This window comes from Botrytis byssoidea (assembly GCF_014898295.1).
Source record: "Botrytis byssoidea strain MUCL 94 chromosome Unknown BBYS_026, whole genome shotgun sequence".
Lineage (NCBI taxonomy): Eukaryota > Fungi > Ascomycota > Leotiomycetes > Helotiales > Sclerotiniaceae > Botrytis > Botrytis byssoidea.
In genome coordinates this window covers 246,362-268,083 of record NW_024065867.1, presented here as the reverse complement: position 1 = coordinate 268,083, position 21,722 = coordinate 246,362, and the positions used below count along the sequence as shown (strand labels likewise).

Below are 21,722 nucleotides of genomic sequence, written 5' to 3'. Positions count from 1 at the left end.
TCCCAAAACTTCGGCGTCCTACTTCTTTCTTCACACCGACCATTGTTGAGCGCAAGATGAAAGCTTCAAAATAAGCGATCGAACGATCGAATAAAGATATTCTATAAATCTTTCACTTCAATTTAGTATGACTATGGGAACCGGATCATGAAATTCAATCTTCTTATACCATAGTATATCACGTGCCTTAATTAGAAATTCACATTAGCATACAGCGTAATAAATATTTTACTACGTAGTTTATAGGTGATATCGAGTAATACATTAACAAAGTTATCGATGTTATTATCCATACATTACTGTTGGTATCAACTTGGTTGATAAGTGTAAGTACTTTAGTCTATTGTGGTTGTATTCGTTCTTGATCATTGTTATCTATGAGAAGCTAGCACTTGATATAGGGAAGCGCTAGCGCGACGCTAGCTAATGCAGTGCCCTCTTTGATCACATGATCGATGTCCCGACAATTACTAAACATTGCCGGAGATACCCGAGTTCAACAAATTCTCATAGATCCTAACGACAATACCTTCAATAGTTCAAATATATTACAAAAGACTTGATTGAGTAAAAGCGACTATAAGGCTAACTTTTACTATTCTAACAACTAACCTTGACAAGAGTATACAAAATCTCTTCCACTTTTCAGTAGCTTCAACTGAGATTCAACACTAGTCCACCCATATTGAGGATATCATGAAGACTTCATACTACCACAACATCAATATACCAAAATCAATATAACAAAATCAGACCAGAGGCTTTTCTTCCTGCCATGCATTATGCCCCTCCGCTATTATGGTCAGTCAAAATACACGTACCAGTCAAGCTTGGCGTGAAACCTCTTGTCGTGTTACTACTATAGTAAACATTGGAAGGGTGTTGAGCAAACAGTCTTCTCCCCTGCCTTTTCATAAGCGCAAATGAAATACGCAAACTCTACCTCACGCAATGATGAAAAATGAACGATATAAAGGTACTTGATGAATGTACAGATAAATATTTTCCTAGAACCCCAAAAATTAAAGTCTTACATTGGGAACTATTCCACCGGTAGTTGAATCTTCATTTTTACAATTTCTGGGCACGGTAAGAAGAAAAGAGACGTGCACAGAAATGTATCAGTCTCGGCCCCAAGCAGATGAAAATACAGACCACGATGACGGAGGCACATTAGACAGGGGACAGCTCTGGGACAAGAAGAGATGGATGGTATGGCACATGTCAACGGACACCATGAGGAAGCTTTGAATCAAACTATAGCGATCAAGGTAGATTTTCCGACGGTTGGTCTCATTTTCATCAATTCAAGGATACTATCATTAGATAACGTCAGCCACTTCTATAAAGTCTGTATCTCGCCATCACGGTCCAGATGGGGAACGATAATGACATTGACGGTAATTCGCCAATCCTTTATAATTCAGCTCAGGTAAGGTTGGTAAAACAAGATCAACAGAGAAGCGAATCGTTGTTGAGACTTAAAACGAACTCATTTAAATAACAAGAGATCACGTCTACAATCCCACGCATGAAAAGTTCATCCAGAAAATTTCCCCTTCTCTGACCTCAATCCGAATGATATAATCATGCGACTTTCCCTTCAAACACATGTTTTTCAGGAATCTCGAAATCCTCATCTCAACAACAAACGCAAGAAGGAAATAAGCAACAAAGAAAACAAGTCCATAGGAGGTAGAGCCAGATGCCCAGCTAGCTGGGAGTAAACTAAGACCGCTGCCTACCTATGCAATCAACATTGTCTAGGGGAAGAATAAGAATTGAGTTCCCGCGAGGAAGCTTATGGATCATAGAACAACATGTTACATGAAAATCAACTGCACTGACGACGAGATTATGGTAACGATCTACAAAGACAGAGAACAATACGAAGAAAGAAAGAAAGAAAGAAAGACGGCAGCAAAAACTTTCTGCTCGGGAGCAAGAAACTTCAGACTCCATACATTTACGCTCCCGCATGAAATGAATGGAACTGATTCGCACTGGTTTTCAATAGAAATTGGACTGCTGTGAATCAGAAGCCGTCCGATGCTAGAATTTCCCATATCTAAATTGTGGTAGATTTAATACTGCACAAGCATCGTGTTCTTGTGTAAAACTAAGAATAGAAAGTGACAATTTTCTCTTATATCAAACACGAGAGATACAGAACAAGTGAATTGACTCGGGTTGAATGTCATGCGGGACTCATGCAGATCAGCAGCATTGTCATGGACTCACGAATTTTCTAAACATTATTTATTCTTTCTTTCTTCTCTCCCTGATTGCCGTTGCTAATTGCGATGTTCGCCAAACGTGAGATTCAGAGATTCGTCCTTCATCAAGCATATAATTCTTGACCAAAAATCATCCTGTGCCGTAAACACATGCTTAAAACGCCCATTGTGCTTCTTTTCCACAATCAAATGCCCCCCACTGCCAGGTTCCAAACACCATTATCCAATCAACCTTTATATAGAACAAGAAAAAAGCTAACGCCCGAGCTCAATTCAGCTCTCTCTCTCGTTATTTGTATTGAAATCTTCCGCTACAACTGTCTCATCATCTTTATATTCTTTGTATTCCAATTCCTGCGCGCATTTCTCATTGAATACAGATTCGTTCTGACAGAACTCTCTCGGCTTCTTAACGATAAAAGCATAAGTCTCATCATCCTCCAAAAAGATTTCTCCTCTTCTCGAATTTCGATTTCTACGCACATGTTAGCCGAAGTCCAAATCTAAGAGGGTAGAAAAAAGGAGCTTACCCAAACCTCTCTACAGACTCCAATACACAAACCACGAGTAGGAAAACCACCACAATTCCCACAACCATAAAATCATTTCTTCGTCCCATCTCCAAATGCGCCAAGCGATTTCGATATCCTACCGCAGTCCCAGGCCACGAATTGGAATTTCCACATCCTGGTTTCTCTCCATTGATGCCTAACGCTCCGTCTTCCCCCTCCCAATATTTCTTCGCATCTTCTTTGCGCAATTTAGGTAATGCAGAAGTGGGCATGCTTGGTCGCGCTTCATCCTCGTCACTCGTCCTCGTCAGACTTTGGAGATATGCCGAACTGAGTGGTGTTGCTGCAGAAAGTGCTTCATCTGCGGAGACATCTTTTGAAGGAGTCGTAGGTGCATTGTCGAAAGCACCTTCTTCCGCAAAATATTCATCATTCGAAGGGGAGGTAATTGTTGGTTTAACAAATGTTGGGATAGGTAGTTTTTGATGCTGTGGGAAATGGGGATCGCGGGGATCGCTGGGCTTGGGGTGAGAAAGCGAAGGGTCATATTTGACGAAGTGGAGTGAGTCGCAAGATTGAGAATTGAAACATTCTCTAGAAACTGGGATTGCGGTCGATAGTTGGAGGAAAAGGAGGAGCGAGAGCGGTGATGATGGTCGCATTTTTGCGATTGATGTGGATATGCGATTGATATGGATAGAAATATTACGATGTGAATTATTGACTATATCTTGAATGAAGAGGTGAGGTAAGGTGAGGTGAGGTGAGGTGAGGTGGGTATATATGTTTAGAAGTCGTATAGAATAAAACGTTCCTCGTTGTGAATGGCAAGTGATTCCGATGTTTTAGGACGCTTTGGTAGTTTGTCACACGCGAGACGTTTGGAATGCCGCAAACGTGAGTAGATCAATCTTCAATCTTCGATTGTTCCGAACACAGCTTAATCCGATCGATCAATACTTGAGGTATGAAAATGTAAAGGCTGGAGCAGGAAGTCAAGATTGAAAATAAAAGTCGATAGAATGAATACGAAGAGGTGGTGGAAGTGAGGTAGGGAAACTCTCGTATTTAGATCAAAGAGTAGCGTACCACGCAGGTGGTGTGTGTTATAGCCAATCATTTCTTCACACTTAGGCAAAAACAATAGTTGCAACATAAACATGCATTACATAATTTACAGTAGTATCTTCGGGACTTTACACAAGGGACTAGAGTTACATGGGGTAATTCCATCCACTTCATGCTTCTAAAATGCTAATTTGGTAGAAATCCTTCAAAACTTAAAACTCCATATTGGGGGTGCTGGCAAAGAAAAAGCTTCAGCCCCTCAGGGTCCTTGCGCGATTTTCATGGGTAATTCCAAGGGTAAACAAATGGCATGGTTATGGTTAATACGTCGGTAGTTAAGGTTACATGGGGGGGTGATGGGGCGTGAATGATTTTGTCTTTTTGGATTGTTCGAGGCGAGGGCGAGGCGAGGTGAGGTGGTGAGATGTGGGCTGGGTTTTGTCCGGCTTGATAGAATGAGAATGAGAATGAGAATGAGAATGAGAATGAGAATGAGAATGAGAATGAGAATGAGAATGAGAATGAGAATGAGAATGAGAATGAGAATGAGAATGAGAATGAGATTGAGATTGAGATTGAGATTGAGATTGAGACTGAGACTGAGACTGAGACTGAGAATGAGAATGAGAATGAGACTGAGACTGAGAGTATAAGCCCTCGTGGCTTTCTTTGTACGGTACAAAGTAGTAGCTACCTAGGTAGACAACAAGACAAGCAAGATTCCTTCCTCCAACAATTGAAGATATACTTAGATATTCATCCCATCTCTCGACATTGCTCGACCTTCCCTTCTCTCTCATAATAACACTGGAGCGATAGACAGCGCTCCTCGTAACCAACATATTACCAAGACAAGAATCACGGAAAGGTGGAGATTTGCATGAGTAGTGGGATGACCAATTATGGGGGAGACCTTTTATAGTTCTTCCTCTTCCACTTTTCTTCGTATCCTATCAGTGCGTCCACTGGTGGTCCATAGAAATCCTTGCGTGGAGGTCACTGCTCGTACCTAGGTAGGCTCGTAGGGTGGGAGGCTCGTGAATACCTACTGGTACCCACTGTACAATATAATAATACTAAGATGTGGTCATTGCGTCGCCCACGCGACTTTTGATGATTTGTATCTTGGATCAAACCATTGGGGAATGTTTTCGATACTGAACATTCTCGTAGATATATATACTTAGGCAATGTACTTTACTTGGCATACTACCTTGATAACAAAACTGTGTAGATAGCTGTCTCTTGTGACTTCTATCACAATGCACCGGGCTTGACATCGTATCATGTGGTGCTATACGAGCAGATTATTGCTTGCTCAATCAGAGTCTCAAAGAGTGTCATCGTCAATTTATTATACGAAGTAAAGTGTCGAAAATCTCTTATTTTCCCCTCAATTGCACATAATTTTTCTATCCCGAGGTGACCAATACAATTCTAGTCCTGCTTATGCCATGAGGATATTTACACGAGCTATTCTGGTCGATGAAGGGGTAGCTCCCTTAATTTACGGGTTTCTTGGCATTTGGGCGTAGCAAAGGATAATAACAACTCAATGCAATTGAGGGATTATCCTGCGCTACCTACTCTGTATATACTTTCACTTGCTTGATCCTTCTGCTCAATGCTTCTATCGCGAGATTAACGTTTGACTAAGCAGAGTTTGCTTTGAATATCATATATCTTAAGATTCAACGGTAAATGATACACAGTCTCCATAACCTTTTGTTCGTCATAGTCAAACGATCGTCAGGTACACATAGCAAGTAAATCTATCCGGAATCCCTGTAGCTCTTCTGTTTTGAAGATAAGGACTCCGGCATCGACTCATCATACATCCATCGTACACCGTGTACCGGTAGTGTGCCAAAACCCCTGCAAAACTCATGTCTCTCCCACAAACTCTGAACATTAATAAGATTCGTGAGTAGGGTTCAGATCGCAGGCTGCATTTTGAGCCAAGGTCATGGAGTACGGGAGAACACTGAATTGGGTAGAATTCGACACTTGATCTCAAGATCATCTTGTAACCGTCTTTCGGCTACGTTTACGGGGTCGTAGTCAGCAGGACCACTAGCCCCCAGTCCTTAACCTTCACCATGAATCCTTCTGGAATGACGATGGAAGGTTGTTTGCGCCTTTGTCTGGCTCCAGGAGAAAACAGCTTATTTTTTGATACTACCCTCCATGTCCTACCACCATTTATGAGATGATTAAGGTACAGAGCGGCATCCCTGAAAGCTCGTCTAATGAACAGTCATTCCAGCGCTTCTTGAAACTTTTTATCTGTTGCCCTCGGTGAAATACAAATTAGTGCTGATATATCCATCCATCCATTGCTCATCAAACGAGGTCCCCGAAAAGGAATCGTTCAAGATGAATAGGACCGAAACCCCGAGAAAGGTACAGAGAAGCAAATGTGATCGATATCAATGTGTTTACTCTACATACATACGTGAGAATGTTTTATGATATGTAATACTACTTCGTTGCTAATACAATGTAAGCTTTCGCCTCGTTGACTTAACCCTGCAAAGTTTTTCTGTGCCGAGTGAGATGAGGATTATGAATATGCTTATTCTGATGGATCTTTCTGACGCGGACGAGATGAGATGATAATCTGATGAATCCTTTGCCATGATTTGGTAATCGAAGGTCTAATAATAGGAGATAACAAGTTTCTAAAGCAACATAACGTTCAGTACCTAGCAAGCTATGTGAATAGCCGAAGAGAGGGAGGTGTGTATCATTATTTCATTTACAGGAAGTGAAGGAAGGATGCTACCCGTGGGAATGGATGGATTGGTAGGAATCAAGATCTTCTATTCTAATTGACTAACAAGAAGTTGATTGGGTCGAATTCGGATAAGCAGCTCCATTACAACCTCAACAAATCAACTATCCATACCTACGTAGATAAGTCTGAATCAAACATTCGATACTTGGGAAAAGGAAAGAAAATCATTCATTCACTCACCCATGTACTCGTATGATGCAAATTCCTATCATGTGTTTTTAGGTAAGCACGCTGCTCATCATCTACAACGGTAACCGGAACCGACCTTGATAGCATCCCAAAACAATCCTCAAGGCTGACAATTTGTTAACCAGATATCAACTTTGAAATGTTACAGCCTTCTCAATCATGGTGCCTCCACTGGCACCTCAATTTGCTCCCCCCTTGAATAGAAGTTCGACAGCACCCAATATCGCATCTGCTCGAACTATACCTTACGAAAGGTCACATCTCGCACCAGAAGATGCTATATCTCAAGCCTCACCACCTCGGAGACCATCTGCCACTCTCAACCAATTGCGCATGACAAATGGGGATGCTGGAAGATTAAGAAGTAGAGGAAGACATACTGATAGAACGAAAAGCAGTACCAGAAGACGGAAAACTACTTGGAAAAAACTGCTATGGGTGAAGCAATCATGTATGGCACGCTTCAATTCAGCGAATGAAAGATAATACTGATCAATTGATATAGATCCAGACAATTACACGGATCAGGATACATTTCTCGAACATCTGCAAAGAAACCCACGTCTTCAGCCTTATGATTTTTGGCCATTGGTAGCAGACTCCACAGTCATAGTACAACATGTTTGTTCCGTCATAATATTCATTGTTTCTTTTGTTGGGATATATGATAAACATGTCTCTCCGGTTTCTGTGGTTGGCTGGGGCTCTATCGCTACCTTTTTAGGTTGGGTTTTATGGGATCTATGGGTGGGACAGGAAGAAAGTACTCGACCGGCATTTCCGCCGCCGCAGCCTTTCTCTCACAGTGTATCTGCAACAAGTTCAACGCCGAATTTATTGGCAACAGCTGTAAATGGGCCAAAGTACTCCCATTCGATATCAACAACATCTCTTCAATCTACTACCTCCAATATAACTCAACCACCTCCGACACGACCGGTTCATACACCACATAATTCACGACTCTCTCATCGCACATCGCTCCGTCTTTCAACTGCTAAATCAGCCCTTCTAATTTACTTTACCCTCCTCGGCCTTTCTCCCATTCTCAAATCTCTCACTAGGTCCACTTCTTCAGACTCGATCTGGGCAATGTCATTCCTCCTCTTTACAATCAATATATTCTTCTTTGACTATGCCACCCCGTCTCCTTCATCTTCATCTGGCTATCCACCATCAAACACGAAGAACAAAAACATTCCCGCAAGTTTGAGTACTAATGCTGCTCTAATGGCCTCCACCGTACTGGCTTCACGCCTTCCGAGTACCGGACAAGTCTTTAGTCTTACACTTTTCTCCATCGAAGTTTTCGGTCTTTTTCCTGTTTTCCGCCGTTATACTCGCTTGCACTCTTTGCGTGGTCATCTAATACTGACTCTATTACTCGTCTTTGGTGCCGGAGGTGGCGTAGGATTGGTATTGCCACAGTCAGGTAGATCAGCATGGGATTGGAAAAGTGGATTGATTGGGGTGGTCTTAGGGACGCTAATAACAGGATTAGCTATGGGTGGATGTAGTTGGTGGCTGATAGGATTGCAGAAATATAAAAATGAAATCCACGGACCGTGGGATCCAGCTAGGCCTGTCATTAGAAGGGCTTGGGATGATTATTAGACGAGAAGATAGTATAATTTGTAGAGCTCACTTCATATGAGCTGTTCATCAAGCCATGCAGTTCAGTAGAAGCATTGATGATGTTTTAGAAATCGGATAAGTTGAACGCATCCCGTGAGTGAGCCTTGACCCTTCGCCTGCTTGTACCCCTTTCTTTGGATGCAACTCTAGCGAGATAAATTCAAACATGAGACACGCCACAATTAATTGCACTGCTCGCCTATCAATAAATTCAGCTATCAAACTGCCACTCTTCTCAAACGTCATTCATTCATAATGCCGCTCTTAAGTAAAATAAATTTTCGAAATGCACCAGCCAGCGATTTGAAGTAGATTTCTCATCATTCATTCCTCAAATAATCCGACTTGGAAGGATTTAAATTGGCGCTGTATATTAGGCGATATCTTATCCAGAACATTCTTGCTACATGAGTGAGTCTCTTTTTCTTTGTGTATATTTCTTCTTCGGATGTTTTTAGGGGGGTTCGACCCTTCCTTTTATGATACCGACTTTATATCATGTCAATTTTCGCCCTGTTGTATTGACTTTCTTTTTCCTTTTGTGTTGAACTCTTTCCTCTCATTTTCGCGTCGATCTTATTCACTAGACATTTTCGGATTCCCAATCTCCTTCCTCTTCCTTTGGTGCTCATAATTCCACACAACATCGATATCTCGAAGTTCAGCTTATCACCTATTTTTATATGCCTACTATTATTTCTCCTTATCAACATCATGACGATAGTTATGAGGACCCCCATTCCCCTCTACACTTGCGCTTTTTGTTGCAAATCGAATTTTTCAATAAGACGCTGTGGATCCTGCCAGTCCATCATTTATTGCTCCAGAGAGTGTCAGCGATTGGATTGGTCTTTTCACAAAAGTTTTTGTAAAGCTTTTACATCCCTTGGTCCACGCCCTTCAAAAGATCATAGCCTCGCATTCTATTTTCCGGTTGACCTCGATCCCACACTGGAATGGGTTCGGCGTCCAGATTGTCTGCATCCCAACGCCGATGATGGAGCATTTGGTTCTCGCTCGCTGAGTTCCACGAAATCAAAGGTTTGGTATCTTCGTGCAGTGGTCGAATTGTTATTCTGCTGACAATCAAGAACCAGCCGAAGTTGGGATGGTCGTATGTCCTTTGTCAAGGAGGCTGCCGAGACGATAATCAAAAGCTCAATCATAGCGTTACATCTTTCACGAGGGGGGCCTATTGGACTGGACCTTTGGTTGTTTTCCAGACAGGGAAGCCTGGTGTTGACTCAGCAGCTGTACAGGATGTTTCACTGGATGACCTCCCCAGAGTCATACGATTGCTGAGACAGATTGGCAATGGAAATCGAGTGATGAAGCACAAAGTCTTGAAGTCAAGTTTCAATACTTCGAAATGTGTAATCGTTAGATGTATGGGCGATCATATGCAGACTTCAGGAGAGACTCAGCTTGTGGTCACCAGAGTCCCAGAATTGCATCCGATTTTCGAGGGGCAACCCACAAGTATCTCACAATTGATGGAGATTCCGTTGATAATACAAAGAATACCTCGAGAAGCGGGAAGAGATGTTATGTTCGATAAGGATCACTTGAGAAACGATTTCTGTGCTTCTCTTCACGTTGATACACGTCCTTTTAGTGAGACGTGGGGTGAAATACCTTCACAATGGCATAAGAATGTGGGGACTGTTCTGGTCGCGAGAGAGGACAAAAAAGATATCACCACCCTTCAACTAACGGCAATTATGAAATTCATCAGGCGATTGGATCTTAGTCTAGTAAGAAACGAACCCGATGTTGGAATGAAACAGGCATTTCTTGAGGGTTACTTCACCAGGAGAAATTTCGAAATTTTTTTCTTCGGTCCCTTTGCAGCTAATGTGGATCAGATCCCGCAGCTGGACGGAGACCTGATATCTCCTTATAGCAACTCATATGATTCAATTGGTATACCACAGAACTCTTCAGAATTGGATATGGCGATAGATCTGTACCACAGAACTGGACTTATGACAGTGTTTGCGGCCGATGATTAAGAGATACGTGTATAAATTATTGGGTCAAGGAATTTAGTGATATTTTGGCTTGGAGATTGTTGCAGTAAATGTTGTTGTCGCGGATGGTATCATTGATTGATTGAATAAGGGTATGACTGTAACTTCATTTGGACTTGCTTACTTTCTACACGTGGAGGTATCAGCATGATCTCTAGCTAAGAATTCATCAGATTTCTACTTTAGAGCGAATAAAATTAGCGATAAATTTGGAACATTTAGCCGTATCATAGGCACGAGATTACTCCTTGCGCTTTCTTTCTAATGTGTCGGTTAATGATGCCTTGCATTTTGTATTCACTTTTTTCTGTTTGACTCCTTATCTGTGCCGTGATTGGTGTTCTAGTCACAAGAGAAAGTCATTATACACATTCTTAATCTCCAAGTCAGATTGTACTGGCGATTGTACTACAGAGCTTCCTACGGCGGATAGTGTACAACATAAATTGTCGAGTCTACCTGGCAACAATTATTTGAAATATCCTTCTCGTTCATTTAGATATAAAAGCTTGACTTTGGAAAAACAGATTTACAATATTAGCCTTGCCCAGTCAGTCTCCTAGAGTCATTTTGAAACTTCTATATCTTCCCTTAGTCGTTCACGTCACCCGCTCCTCTTGAAGCTATTTTCTTTGTAATTTGTAAGTTTTGCCGGCCCATTCACAAATACCGGTCTGGGGGTTCGTTCTATTAACGAATAAATACTTCACTACTCAATCCAATTCACTCTTTAATTAAGTAGAAACCAATTTGTATACTTATTAACTCCTACTAACCCTTACACCGGCTTAGATAGCTTTTCTTTCCTTCCATAATAGACCTCTACATTTCTTCTTATAAACCGCTAAACAATCAACTCCATGCCATCACGTCGCGATCCGGCTCTGGGCCCGCGGGTCTCAATCTCCTCCTTCGGTCCTACCATCGAACACCCCAAGTGCGGGTACTGCACAAAAGATGCTTCGATTCCATGCACAACTTGCAATGCCACCTGGTATTGTACATTAGCCTGCCAAAAAGTCGATCGCGATGTTCATGATATCATCTGCCAGAAATACACAGATTTCGTTGCGGCACACCCGTGTCCCGAAGATACTGTGGAAAAGAAATACAGACTTGGTCTCCTATTGCCGGTCGACTCGGAGGACTTTGAATTGGCATGGATTGCCAATGGTTCTAATGGAAAGTCGGTCGCAACTTTTCTTCAATATTACGATCAAGATCGCATAAACACTCGCAACACTCTTGTCGATTACAATATGGCAAGCAAGAAATTTGATCATTCTATTATTTTGGCTGTTCGAGGAGATTTCCTGACAGATAACTCGCCACCAAATGCTTGCATTAATCATATCATGGATGGAAATGTGAAATTCACTTTCAAGGGTCCAGTTGCTGTTGTTAGGGAGCGTGGCTGGGGCTCAGTTGGAAGTGCTCAGCATTTTCAGCCATGCGATTTCAGGATTCTAATTGATTTCCTCTTCAACTATGAAGGAAAACCAAATATTGAAATTGGACACGCTTGTGGTGAGGAATCGAAGAGTGTTTTGGGCACGTCAGTGAGCCGCGTTATAAAATTTCTGAGAGGAAAAGCTCAAGATGGAAAGGGAAAGTCTAAGAATGCTAGATTCGACGGCGAAGAATGTAGAACCTACAGAAAGCGCGCCGAAACATTTGCCGAACCAGATTGGATGAGAAACTCGGAAACTTCTCTTCCGAGACACAAAATGCAGCGCTCAAAATCGAGTATCAATCTGGGTAGTTTCAGAGATGATGCTTCTTCGCTACATAAGGCTGAATCATTTATCATGCCAGATTTCCTGCCAGATTGGATTAGGGAGTCGGGCGTGATCGCAGCCGGGCCTAGGACGTATTCAGAGAGAGTACCATCTCTTTACGTCAATACAGAGAAGGCTTTCGAGGGATCTGCTAGCAGTGACAGTATGGCAATCACTCCAATCTCACCAGTCACCTCGATTGCGATGACAGCAAAGCAGGCTCGTCATAAGAGCAATGTTTCTGTCAGACAATCCCGTGAAATTTTCGACCATTATGACGCGAGAAGAAATAGAAGTAATCAGGACGATTCCGCATCTATTCTATCGAGTGGACCAAGCCCATCCATCATGACCACTACTTCCTTCTTTCAGCCAAAATTAGTCCTCCAACTCAAACCAACAATCAGGAAAGTGAAGAGTCCCTCGACATTAAACAGAACATCATCTTTCTTCAATCGTCCAAAATCTAAAAGTCTCGAGTTGAACCGCGATCATATGGTACTTCAGCGAAGTATGACAGGTTCGATCATGTCTCCATGGACGGTATAATGAATGGGCCTGCAGTGCTCTTGATACAGATATACGTTTTTACATAAGATTATTTTTAGAAGTTCCGGAGAAGGTCGAGAAGTCAATGAGGTGGAAACATATATAGGAGATGATTTGATACTGAAGTTGGCTTAGAAACTTGTATCCAGACAGGCGTGGGAGAATACTGGTATGGGTATATGACGGGCGATAATGGGGATGCAAGAGTGGTTTTTGGTACTTTTGATCCTTTCGATATTTTTTTGGATACTGTTGGATGCTTTTTGCGCTGGCGCGTAATGGGAGTGTTAGGTGCTTCGATTATGATTTGGAGTTTTAGATACTTTACTTAATAGTTGGTCGTACAATGCAGTTTTATGCACATTCAAGATACTCCATTCATTACGTGTGGTTTAAGTTTGTCGGTTACTTTACCTTAGCCGATCGCATTGGTGTATCTAATGTGCTTGGCGTTTACTCGAGACTTTTGTTGCTGTGCTTTTCGGTTCATCTCTTCATTTCCATCCCATCACTTACCAAAATCATCTTTGGACGATGGCTTATTGTATATTTTGTTCTTCTTGCGTTGGAGAAAGTAGGTAGTGTTCTATAAAACCTGTGACGGTTGCTAAACCACTGTTTTCCCCCAACGTCGCTACAAATGCCAATGATCTTTTCTGGTAACCCGAGGGTCATTTTCGACTCTGTAAATAAGTGTTTATTGTGTAGAAGATGAGCTATGTATGACGCATACTGACCGATCGGAGAGAGTTTGAAAGCACGTGATTGTAATATTGGCAACCCTAAAGATTTTTCTCTCATCTTTGAAGTGAGATAGTCAAGGTTAGGCAGGTGAATCTGGTGAATTTCAGGAGAATTGTGGAGATAGACTTGAACTTCTTCAAGTGTGATATTTCCGAGTAGATACAAGAGCTTCTGGATTTCACCTCAACCTCTACCGCGACTTCTCTCTCAACTCTCACACCAGCTTCCACCTCTATAATTGAAAGAGGTTCCATTACAGTTCACAAACTTCTCAAGTTCTTCAATCGACTCTACAAGTTAAGTTATAGAAGCATTCAACCATGTCTCAAGTGTTCGGTCCCGTCCCTCCTCCCCCAAATACAGACATATCTACTCATGGTGTTAGGGCTGTTTACATCCACTGCTTGGGCGATCGAAAAATCCTTGGCTTGCCTAAATATACCGAAGTTACGATCTCTGACACCCATGTTATTTTTACCAGAGAGAAGCCTATAGATATCTCTGTTCACATGGGAATTCCACTTCTCACCAGGAAAACCGGCTACATTGATCCACGCTGGGCAGATAAGAGATCCGGCGTTGATTATGCGTCCCCAAAAAACTCCATGTCGAACATCAAAGCATTATACCTAAATTTGCGAGCCGATGTTGAGAATGAGGAATTCTGGGGCTGGGCTGATATGAAGAAATGGGATAAACTCGTTGAATGAACGAAGTACCAATCCAATTCCCAGGGCTTTAGTGCATTCTGCATCTTCGTGGAGGAATGCGTAGTCCGCAGTGGAAATTTCGGTGCTTTCGTATTTAGGAAATTTTAAGATTTCCGTTCTACCCTCGTAGTGTATGCGTACAACGGATACTTTTGGCGCGGCGGACTTCTCCGCGTGATGTAACTCTTCAAAAATTCTGATTTCATTGGTGAAACCTTGGAAGCTGTATTTGATTTGATAATCCTTCATTCCTGGTGGTACATGACGGCACAGCCAATCGGCAACAATTCGAAGGTCTGATGGCTGAACATCCCCTATGGATCTGGTTCCTTTTATTCTATGAATAACAATCATAGGGCCTCGATGTCCAAAAGTCATGCTATTGCTTGTCAACTTACTGGCGCATTTGTTAATTGGCGTTTGAAGAATGTTATGAGAGGGCATTGAGAGCATCTTAATTTCTAACTGGCGATGCCAGTATCTTGAGTTGTCCGGAAAACTCTCAGTTAGGGCGATGTTTAGGCGTAGGGTAGTAGTGTCGATTTTTCCCACTCCACTGAGATCCAACCACTTGACAAGTGCCTTAGAGGTTAAGGCCTGCATTTGAGAAAGCTCTGTAGACCTCCTCTGACAAGTTTCTAGCCAAAGAAATTGTGGCTGCTTATCATTGACCGGAAGAAGAATCACAAGCTTGAATGGTCCGAGGTTTCCGTTTGCAGGACGTGGCACCTTGATAATAAAATCGGCGTAAGACCTGCAGACTAGCTTGTGTAATTTCCAATCCCCCTTTTGACATTGTTCACTGCCGTAGAATAAGGTCTTACAGCCTGCACATCTTTGTTTTGCTCCAGTCACATTGCAAAATGCGCACTTGGGAGTCAAATCAACCGGCTCGAATTGATATTGAGGGCAATCAGGAGAGTGATGAGAAGCTTCAAGAGTAGCAAAAGTTGAGATCCATTTTCGAGACATTATCGATGAACTGATGACTTTTCGTGGGTCTGTCCCGTTGATTCGTGAAGATCGATGATCTATTTACAATGAGTTGACCAGCTTGGATTTAAGCTATGGGATGGTGCAAAATAGACACTTCGAGTAGTAGTAATGAAACTTGAACTCCTATTAATTCGGCTTGTCTTGAAGGTTGGAAGGGAAGCTAAGGGCGACGAATGAACTTGCCAAGAGTTGGGTAGAGAGGGATTACAAGTTATGAAGGCTCACCAGAGGCTAGACCATTTCTTATGATATTTATGTATTTCATGGTTTGTTTGGTCCCCGAAAATGCGTGTTATGAGGTATGAAATATGATGTTGTAGATGTTTTGGATTGTCACAAGCTGGATTGGGGTTTGCTTGCGCAATTTTGAATAGTACAGCAAACGAGTATTCAAAATGTACTTGTCAAATTTTTGTTTGTAGCAGTGAGCACAAACAAAAAATAAAATTAGCATTAGTTATGGGATAGTGACATGCATAGTACGGCTAGATACATTCCTACATATAGTGTTGTGCCGCCAAAATGAATGTTGCAACTTCATGGACGTAGTTAGTTAGTTGTTGGTAGTTGGTTTCGAGAAGAGCAATGCGGTGAGAGACATTAGCCACGGAGGTCCCAGATGCACCATGCAATACGTATTCGATCGCTTCAGATCATCAAAAGCGTTGTACTTAGATTTGCATTTATAGAAGATGTATCAGCAACGAAGAGGTACTCTTTTCGAAGTCGACCCAGACTCTTCGTGATTATGTTTTCCGAGGGGTAAAACCAACATATCATCATAATCAGCCATTGTGCGGTTCATGGCCTGGAGATCTGGAAAATGCTATGTTCTCTGCATGTTTTCCAAATTAAAGTATGAATGAGTGACTCACCAAGATTCGTTCGACATTTTCTAATGATGAAACATTTAAGTTTGAAATCTCGAGGTAGATTATTGGTAGGTTTCTGGGACATCGCTCAATCAGGACCGGTGAGAAATTAGCGTCTTACGCGTTTTTGATAGGCTCCCATTTTCATTCAGAACATATAAACATGTCTCTTTAGTCTCTTCACAATTTTTTCTCTTCTCCTTCGAGCAAGAGTTTCGTTTCTTTCGTTGTGTCTTATATCGTATATCCAGCAGAGCTTCACAAACGCTGACCTTTCTAATCAGCCTGTCAACACCCCGCTTCGTTTAGACCCAGACGTCCTGAACAGGGGTCCAAGTTCAACATCCTGCTACTAGCTTCTTTGGTGGGATATCCATAGATAATGATAAGAAAAGCTCTTCGTATAGGTACCCTATCGATTGTTCGTATCGAAACCGCCCGGGTAGCCTTTGGTAGTCGATCATTATGTATGAATCCTTTAGGTCACAAAACTCGAAATGCGGCCATTCTTGCAACATGGATTAAATATTCATTTCACCGGATACGCGGCCGGTATACAGTCCCTTGTCTAAAATTTTGTTTTCAGCATGGTGGGATCGACATTATATGCAGACGTTGTATAGTCACGTGATAGTTTATCAATAAATAGGTAAAGATGGGATACAATCACGTGACAGCCATGAATGCTTACTCCGCACATAGTCGCACGACCGCCTCGACCGGCCACTCAAACTCCAATGATTAATAATCAATTCTCCAGTTTCAGTGAAACAACCCGTCAAGAGCCTTTCTTTTCCACACCCGGGGGCTTCTAATTACACAGATGAGCACAATAATCTATCCAGTTCGGTGATGTTCGACTACGGATAGAGACTCAAAATGGTGAAACGGCTCAAAATTACTTCTCACGATCATTCGACTTATCTTGGTTTTTGGGATGGTTACATCCTGCCCAGGTGGCTCGGGTGGACAGGAAATCCATGTTGAAGTGTGACCCCACTGGGTATACTTCGGTCAACAATCTATCAATTTTTATGGACAGCCATTATTCATTCTAATCTTGAGAAGTCAACAAAGTTCGAGCAGTATCTGGGTACAAATTCCAACGATAGAATTAGTTACAGATTCTGTATCTAATTATTACATAATTTTAGCCGAGCTGATACCTTTTTGTCTCACTGTTCTCACTCATACATTCCTCGTGGCCACAAGACAACTTCTAGCAATTCCCGGCTAAGATTGAAACCATGAAAGAGAACCCGATTGGAACCGTCCAACCCTAGACTTTGCAATTATGATTGTTGTTCTAGCCAACCAAGACGGGACGTCTGCATTCGAGGAATTGCGACCTATGATATGCGGATAGTCATTGTCATTATCTGATTGGGCTTCCTGTTATAAGGTTCACTTCGCAAAATCCTAAATATGTATGTGTGCTCAATGCATACTTATACAGTTGTTCTATGCATCCAGAATATTGCCTATATGCAAGAAACTCAGGGACGGCACGCGATAACGCTTGTCGTCAAACCCAAGACGGATGGCCCCGTCTACTGGTCGTCATGAGCAGTAATACAAGCATTCAGCACCGTTATCGCTGCTGATATTACCCACCTCAAAGTTCATCAAAAGTGGGAGTCACAAGGGTCCTGCAATACCAAAAAATATCATTTTGAGTGGTGGAAACTACCCCAACATTCTTTGGTGCTCACATCCCTTTCTATTGTTCATTCGATTGGACGCCGTCAATCAGGTTCTCACACCGAAATATACTCGAATTCTAGATATGCCAAGTATGGAAGGTCGCAGTTCTACCATTGTGGCGGATTCGTGGTACGCACGGGTTTAGCTGACAAGCTCCGTCAAGCTTTACGGCTTGCAATTCCAGGACAGTTAAGCTTTGCTTGTCCAGATTGGATGCGGGGCAATTGCTTATCGGAATTCCCCTAAAAGGCAGGTGAACATGTACGTTAAACCATCACATCATCAAAGATGTTCACTAGCTTTTCGTAAAAGACGGTATGGTTGAAGGTGGAAATGGAAAGTTCAAGGTTCATATGGCTCAAAACTATACGCAAACCCTGAAGGCTTGCAATTAATCAGTCGTTACACCACGTTGCGATTGATCCACAATGGCACACTTCGTATCTTATCTATTTTCAAATTTGTTTTCTAATATCCGAGATTGTTTCCGGTATCATGAGGCTGTAGTGGCTTCTATAAAAGATGGCTGTATTCCCAACGATTTCCTCTCTTCTTCAGCCCTTCTTATTTCGCCTGTGAGCACTAGCTTTCAGTATGGACTCGCCACGAGAGACTGACGTCGTTTACGACGAGAAGAGTCATGAAGCACCAGCCGTCACCAAGAACCCCGAATCTATTGATTCTAAGGACGCAAAGAATGACAAGTTTGGAGAGACATCTTACGAAACCGAAATTTCTTCTGGATCTGATGAAGAAGGACGTGGTGGTGAGGTCAATGCTCTTGAGACTGCAGAAGATATCGTTACCGCAATTATCAATCTCGATGATGATCCAACCTTGAATCCCTGGACTTTTCGCATGTTCTTCATCGGTTTGTACAGTCCCCTATTCTTTGCTTGTAGATACTAACGTGTTTTCAGGCTTGGGACTATCTGCTTTTGGGGCTGTACTCCAAGAGATCTTCTATTTCAAGCCTCAAGTCATTTATGTATCAGTCAGTAAGTCATGAAAAATACTCCAGTGCTTGTTCCGCGTGTATTCTGATGCTTCTTAGTGTTTTTGACTGTTATTGCATACGTCATCGGAGAATTTATGGCTTTTGCCATCCCTAGATGGGGTGCAGTTGGTCGATTCCTCAATCCTGGCCCATTTAACCAAAAAGAACACGCTGCCGCTGTTATTATGGCGTCGGCCGCCGCTGTTTCGGCTTTATCCACGGAAGCATTAGCAGCTCAAAAGCTTTGGTATGGAGGATATCCTAGTCAGGCTGCCGGTGTATTCTTGACTTTGTCTTCGCAATTGATTGGGTACGGTGTTGCAGGTATGATGAGAAGTAGTCTTCTGTGGCCTACAAAGATGCTCTACCCAGCAAACCTTCCAGTTACTACTGTCTTGGAAACGTTACACAAAGAAAAGAAAGCCAATAGGAAGAGAATGAAGGTTTTCTGGATCATTTTCTTTGCTTTGTTGGTTTGGGAATTGCTTCCTGAGGTGCGTTTCGACATCTCTTTGGTCTCAAATCAAGCATATCTGACATCTTGTAGTACATTTTCCCACTTCTTATCGGTGTATCCATCTTTTGTCTCGCAGACCAACACAACTTAGTCTTCACCAATCTTTTCGGAGGCGCAAACGGAAATGAGGGTGTAGGATTCTTGTCCCTATCTTTCGACTGGAACTATGTCGCTAGTTTTGGATCTCCCCTCTGGATGCCACTACAGACTTTGGTAAACAGTTTCATCGGTACTCTCGGCTGTATTATTCTTTTTATGGCCGTATACTATGGCAACATTTGGAGAGCACAAGATTTCCCATTTCTGTCTCAACAATTGTTCAATGGCGATTCGAACTTTACCTTCTACGATACCTTCAATGAGACAACAATCCTCAATGACGATTTTACCGTGAACGAGGAGGCACTTGAAGCTGGAGGCATTCCTTATATGGCTTCAACCTATATTGTTTATCTCATCACATCCAACATGGGATTCACAGCTAATTTTGTTCACATGTTTCTCTGGAATTATGAAGACATCAAGGCGGGATGGGCTTGGGCTAACAAAGCCACACTGAAGAAGTTGTTAACACCTTCCCATTACATGTTCTGGAAAGGCGATGGCAGCAAACGCAGTGAAGAAGAAAAGCAAATCTTGAGGGATGATCCCAACATTGATCCTCATTACAAAGTCATGTTGGACTACGATGAAGTCCCCGATCTTTGGTACTTCTTGGCATTCGCGGCAAGTTTCATTACTTCGATGGCTTGTCTTTATGCTATGAAGTCAACCCTTCCATGGTGGGGTCTGATAGTGGCTATGCTTTTCTTGACGGTTTTCATGTTGTTTTTTGGTGCTCAGTATGCGATTACTGGTTTCCAATTCAATATCGAACCTATTGCTCAAACTCTCGCCGGATATCTATTCCCTGGAGCTCCTCTCGGTAAGTTACATGCTTCTGTAATTTTTGACATTTACTAACAATGAAACTAGCAAACATGTACTTCACTACCTTCACTTTCAATGCACTGCAACAAGGACAATATCTCCTCCGAGATCTAAAGCTTGCTCAGCAGAGCAAGCTTTCTCCAAAGGTCACATATACAACGCAGATAATCGGATGTATCTTTGGGGCTTGTCTCAATTACGTCATGATGATCACGTAAGTTGGCCCTTTTCCACGCTCATTCTCTTCGCAAACTAACAAACTCTAGCATCGTCGAGAATCAAGCTCCAAATCTTCTGACTATCGAAGGAACACCCATTTGGTCAGGAGCTAATGTTCAATCCTTCAACTCTCTCGCAATTGCCTGGTCTATTGCTCCTAAGATGTTTTCTATTGGTGCTCGTTACCAATGGGTCACCATCGCATATCTCCTCGGATTCCTCGTCCCTGTTCCTTTCTGGCTTCTCAACAGATATTTCCCCCGACAACGTATTTGGTCATACCTCAATCTCTCCATTATTCTTTGGTATTTTGGATATCTTTGTGTTGGTATCAATGCCAGTGTTTTCATGTACTACTACATCGGAGCATTCGGTCAGTTTTACCTCCGAAAATGGAGACCAAAATACTTCGTCAAGTGGAACTACTTGGTATCCGCCGGTCTTGACGGTGGAACTCAAGTCATGCTTTTCCTCCTCACTTTCGCTGTTGCGGGAGGAAGCGGTGTTAGTAGGCCATTCCCAGAGTGGGCTGGAAATGCTGCAAGCGGTAATGTAGATAAGTGTATGTATAATGAGGCTAATGGTTAACCATGTGGTTTTGTTGAGGAAGAAAGGGGAAGGAAGTCCTGATTGATAGGAATTATAATGAAGCGACTTGATTGTTAGTTTTTATGAAGTTTAGATGTTAATGATCAGATGATGATACCCCAGTTTGGAACAACTATATACTGTTGCTTGTCTCATGCATGTGACCTTCGTGGATATTTGAGAAACCCCATAAATACAACCCCTCCTCCAGTCTTCCCTGCTCTCAGGGAGGTAATAGATAACGGTCTATATCGTCCTTGTATAGATATAATTCATATAGCATCGTGAGGTCACTGGCCTTCTATATTTCAGGTAACGCTTTTAGCACCACTCTTACTTATTCAACCAAGAAAACGTTCCACGTGTTTGATTTTAATTCACCGCTTTAAACTTTTAGATTCTCTTTGAGTAGGTATTCACTATTACGTTTGACTCTCTGTCAATTCGACTCCCCTCTCACAACATCTGCTTGTGTAACGAATCGTATTATTCTTCACTTCTTCAATCAATCTTGTGATGTCAAATTTTCAATACAAAAGCTGCAGTAGGTCTTTAGTACTGTCAGAAGTGGACTTGAAGGAACAAGCAGGGGCTAGCTGGCTGTATAAAAGCCACATTCATTGGAGAATGTTGATATATCAAAGCTTTCT

At 42.2% G+C, this 21,722-nt stretch overlaps 6 protein-coding genes across 6 annotated transcripts; 5 read left to right on the top strand and 1 right to left on the bottom strand.

Moving 5' to 3' along the window:
* Window positions 1-2,244: 2,244 nt before the first annotated feature.
* EAE97_010209 (uncharacterized protein) lies at window positions 2,245-3,818 on the bottom strand. The gene is made up of 2 exons (XM_038880724.1): window positions 2,768-3,818; window positions 2,245-2,712 (listed from the first exon to the last, which is right to left on the bottom strand). Exons 1-2 carry the CDS (start codon window positions 3,409-3,411, stop codon window positions 2,511-2,513), a joined length of 846 nt encoding a protein of 281 aa, XP_038728434.1. The 5' UTR covers window positions 3,412-3,818; the 3' UTR covers window positions 2,245-2,510.
* Window positions 3,819-6,962: 3,144 nt separating this feature from the next.
* Window positions 6,963-8,417, top strand: EAE97_010208 (uncharacterized protein; the record flags this gene model as incomplete). Its single annotated transcript, XM_038880723.1, has 2 exons — window positions 6,963-7,254; window positions 7,309-8,417. The coding sequence occupies 2 exons, from the start codon at window positions 6,963-6,965 to the stop codon at window positions 8,415-8,417; spliced, it is 1,401 nt and encodes a 466-aa protein (XP_038728433.1).
* A 735-nt stretch (window positions 8,418-9,152) lies between these two features.
* EAE97_010207 (uncharacterized protein) lies at window positions 9,153-10,450 on the top strand (the record flags this gene model as incomplete). The annotated part of the gene is made up of 2 exons (XM_038880722.1): window positions 9,153-9,479; window positions 9,536-10,450. 2 exons carry the CDS (start codon window positions 9,153-9,155, stop codon window positions 10,448-10,450), a joined length of 1,242 nt encoding a protein of 413 aa, XP_038728432.1.
* An 878-nt stretch (window positions 10,451-11,328) lies between these two features.
* EAE97_010206 (uncharacterized protein) lies at window positions 11,329-12,795 on the top strand (the record flags this gene model as incomplete). The annotated part of the gene is made up of 1 exon (XM_038880721.1): window positions 11,329-12,795. One exon carries the CDS (start codon window positions 11,329-11,331, stop codon window positions 12,793-12,795), a length of 1,467 nt encoding a protein of 488 aa, XP_038728431.1.
* Window positions 12,796-13,859: 1,064 nt separating this feature from the next.
* On the top strand, window positions 13,860-14,249 carry EAE97_010205 (uncharacterized protein; the record flags this gene model as incomplete). The annotated part of the gene is made up of 1 exon (XM_038880720.1): window positions 13,860-14,249. One exon carries the CDS (start codon window positions 13,860-13,862, stop codon window positions 14,247-14,249), a length of 390 nt encoding a protein of 129 aa, XP_038728430.1.
* A 2,012-nt stretch (window positions 14,250-16,261) lies between these two features.
* Window positions 16,262-21,213, top strand: EAE97_010204 (uncharacterized protein). Its single transcript, XM_038880719.1, has 7 exons — window positions 16,262-16,766; window positions 16,820-18,692; window positions 18,742-18,819; window positions 18,876-19,312; window positions 19,366-20,260; window positions 20,311-20,479; window positions 20,532-21,213. The coding sequence occupies exons 2-7, from the start codon at window positions 18,416-18,418 to the stop codon at window positions 21,070-21,072; spliced, it is 2,397 nt and encodes a 798-aa protein (XP_038728429.1). The 5' UTR covers window positions 16,262-16,766; window positions 16,820-18,415; the 3' UTR covers window positions 21,073-21,213.
* The last annotated feature ends 509 nt before the right edge of the window (window positions 21,214-21,722 follow it).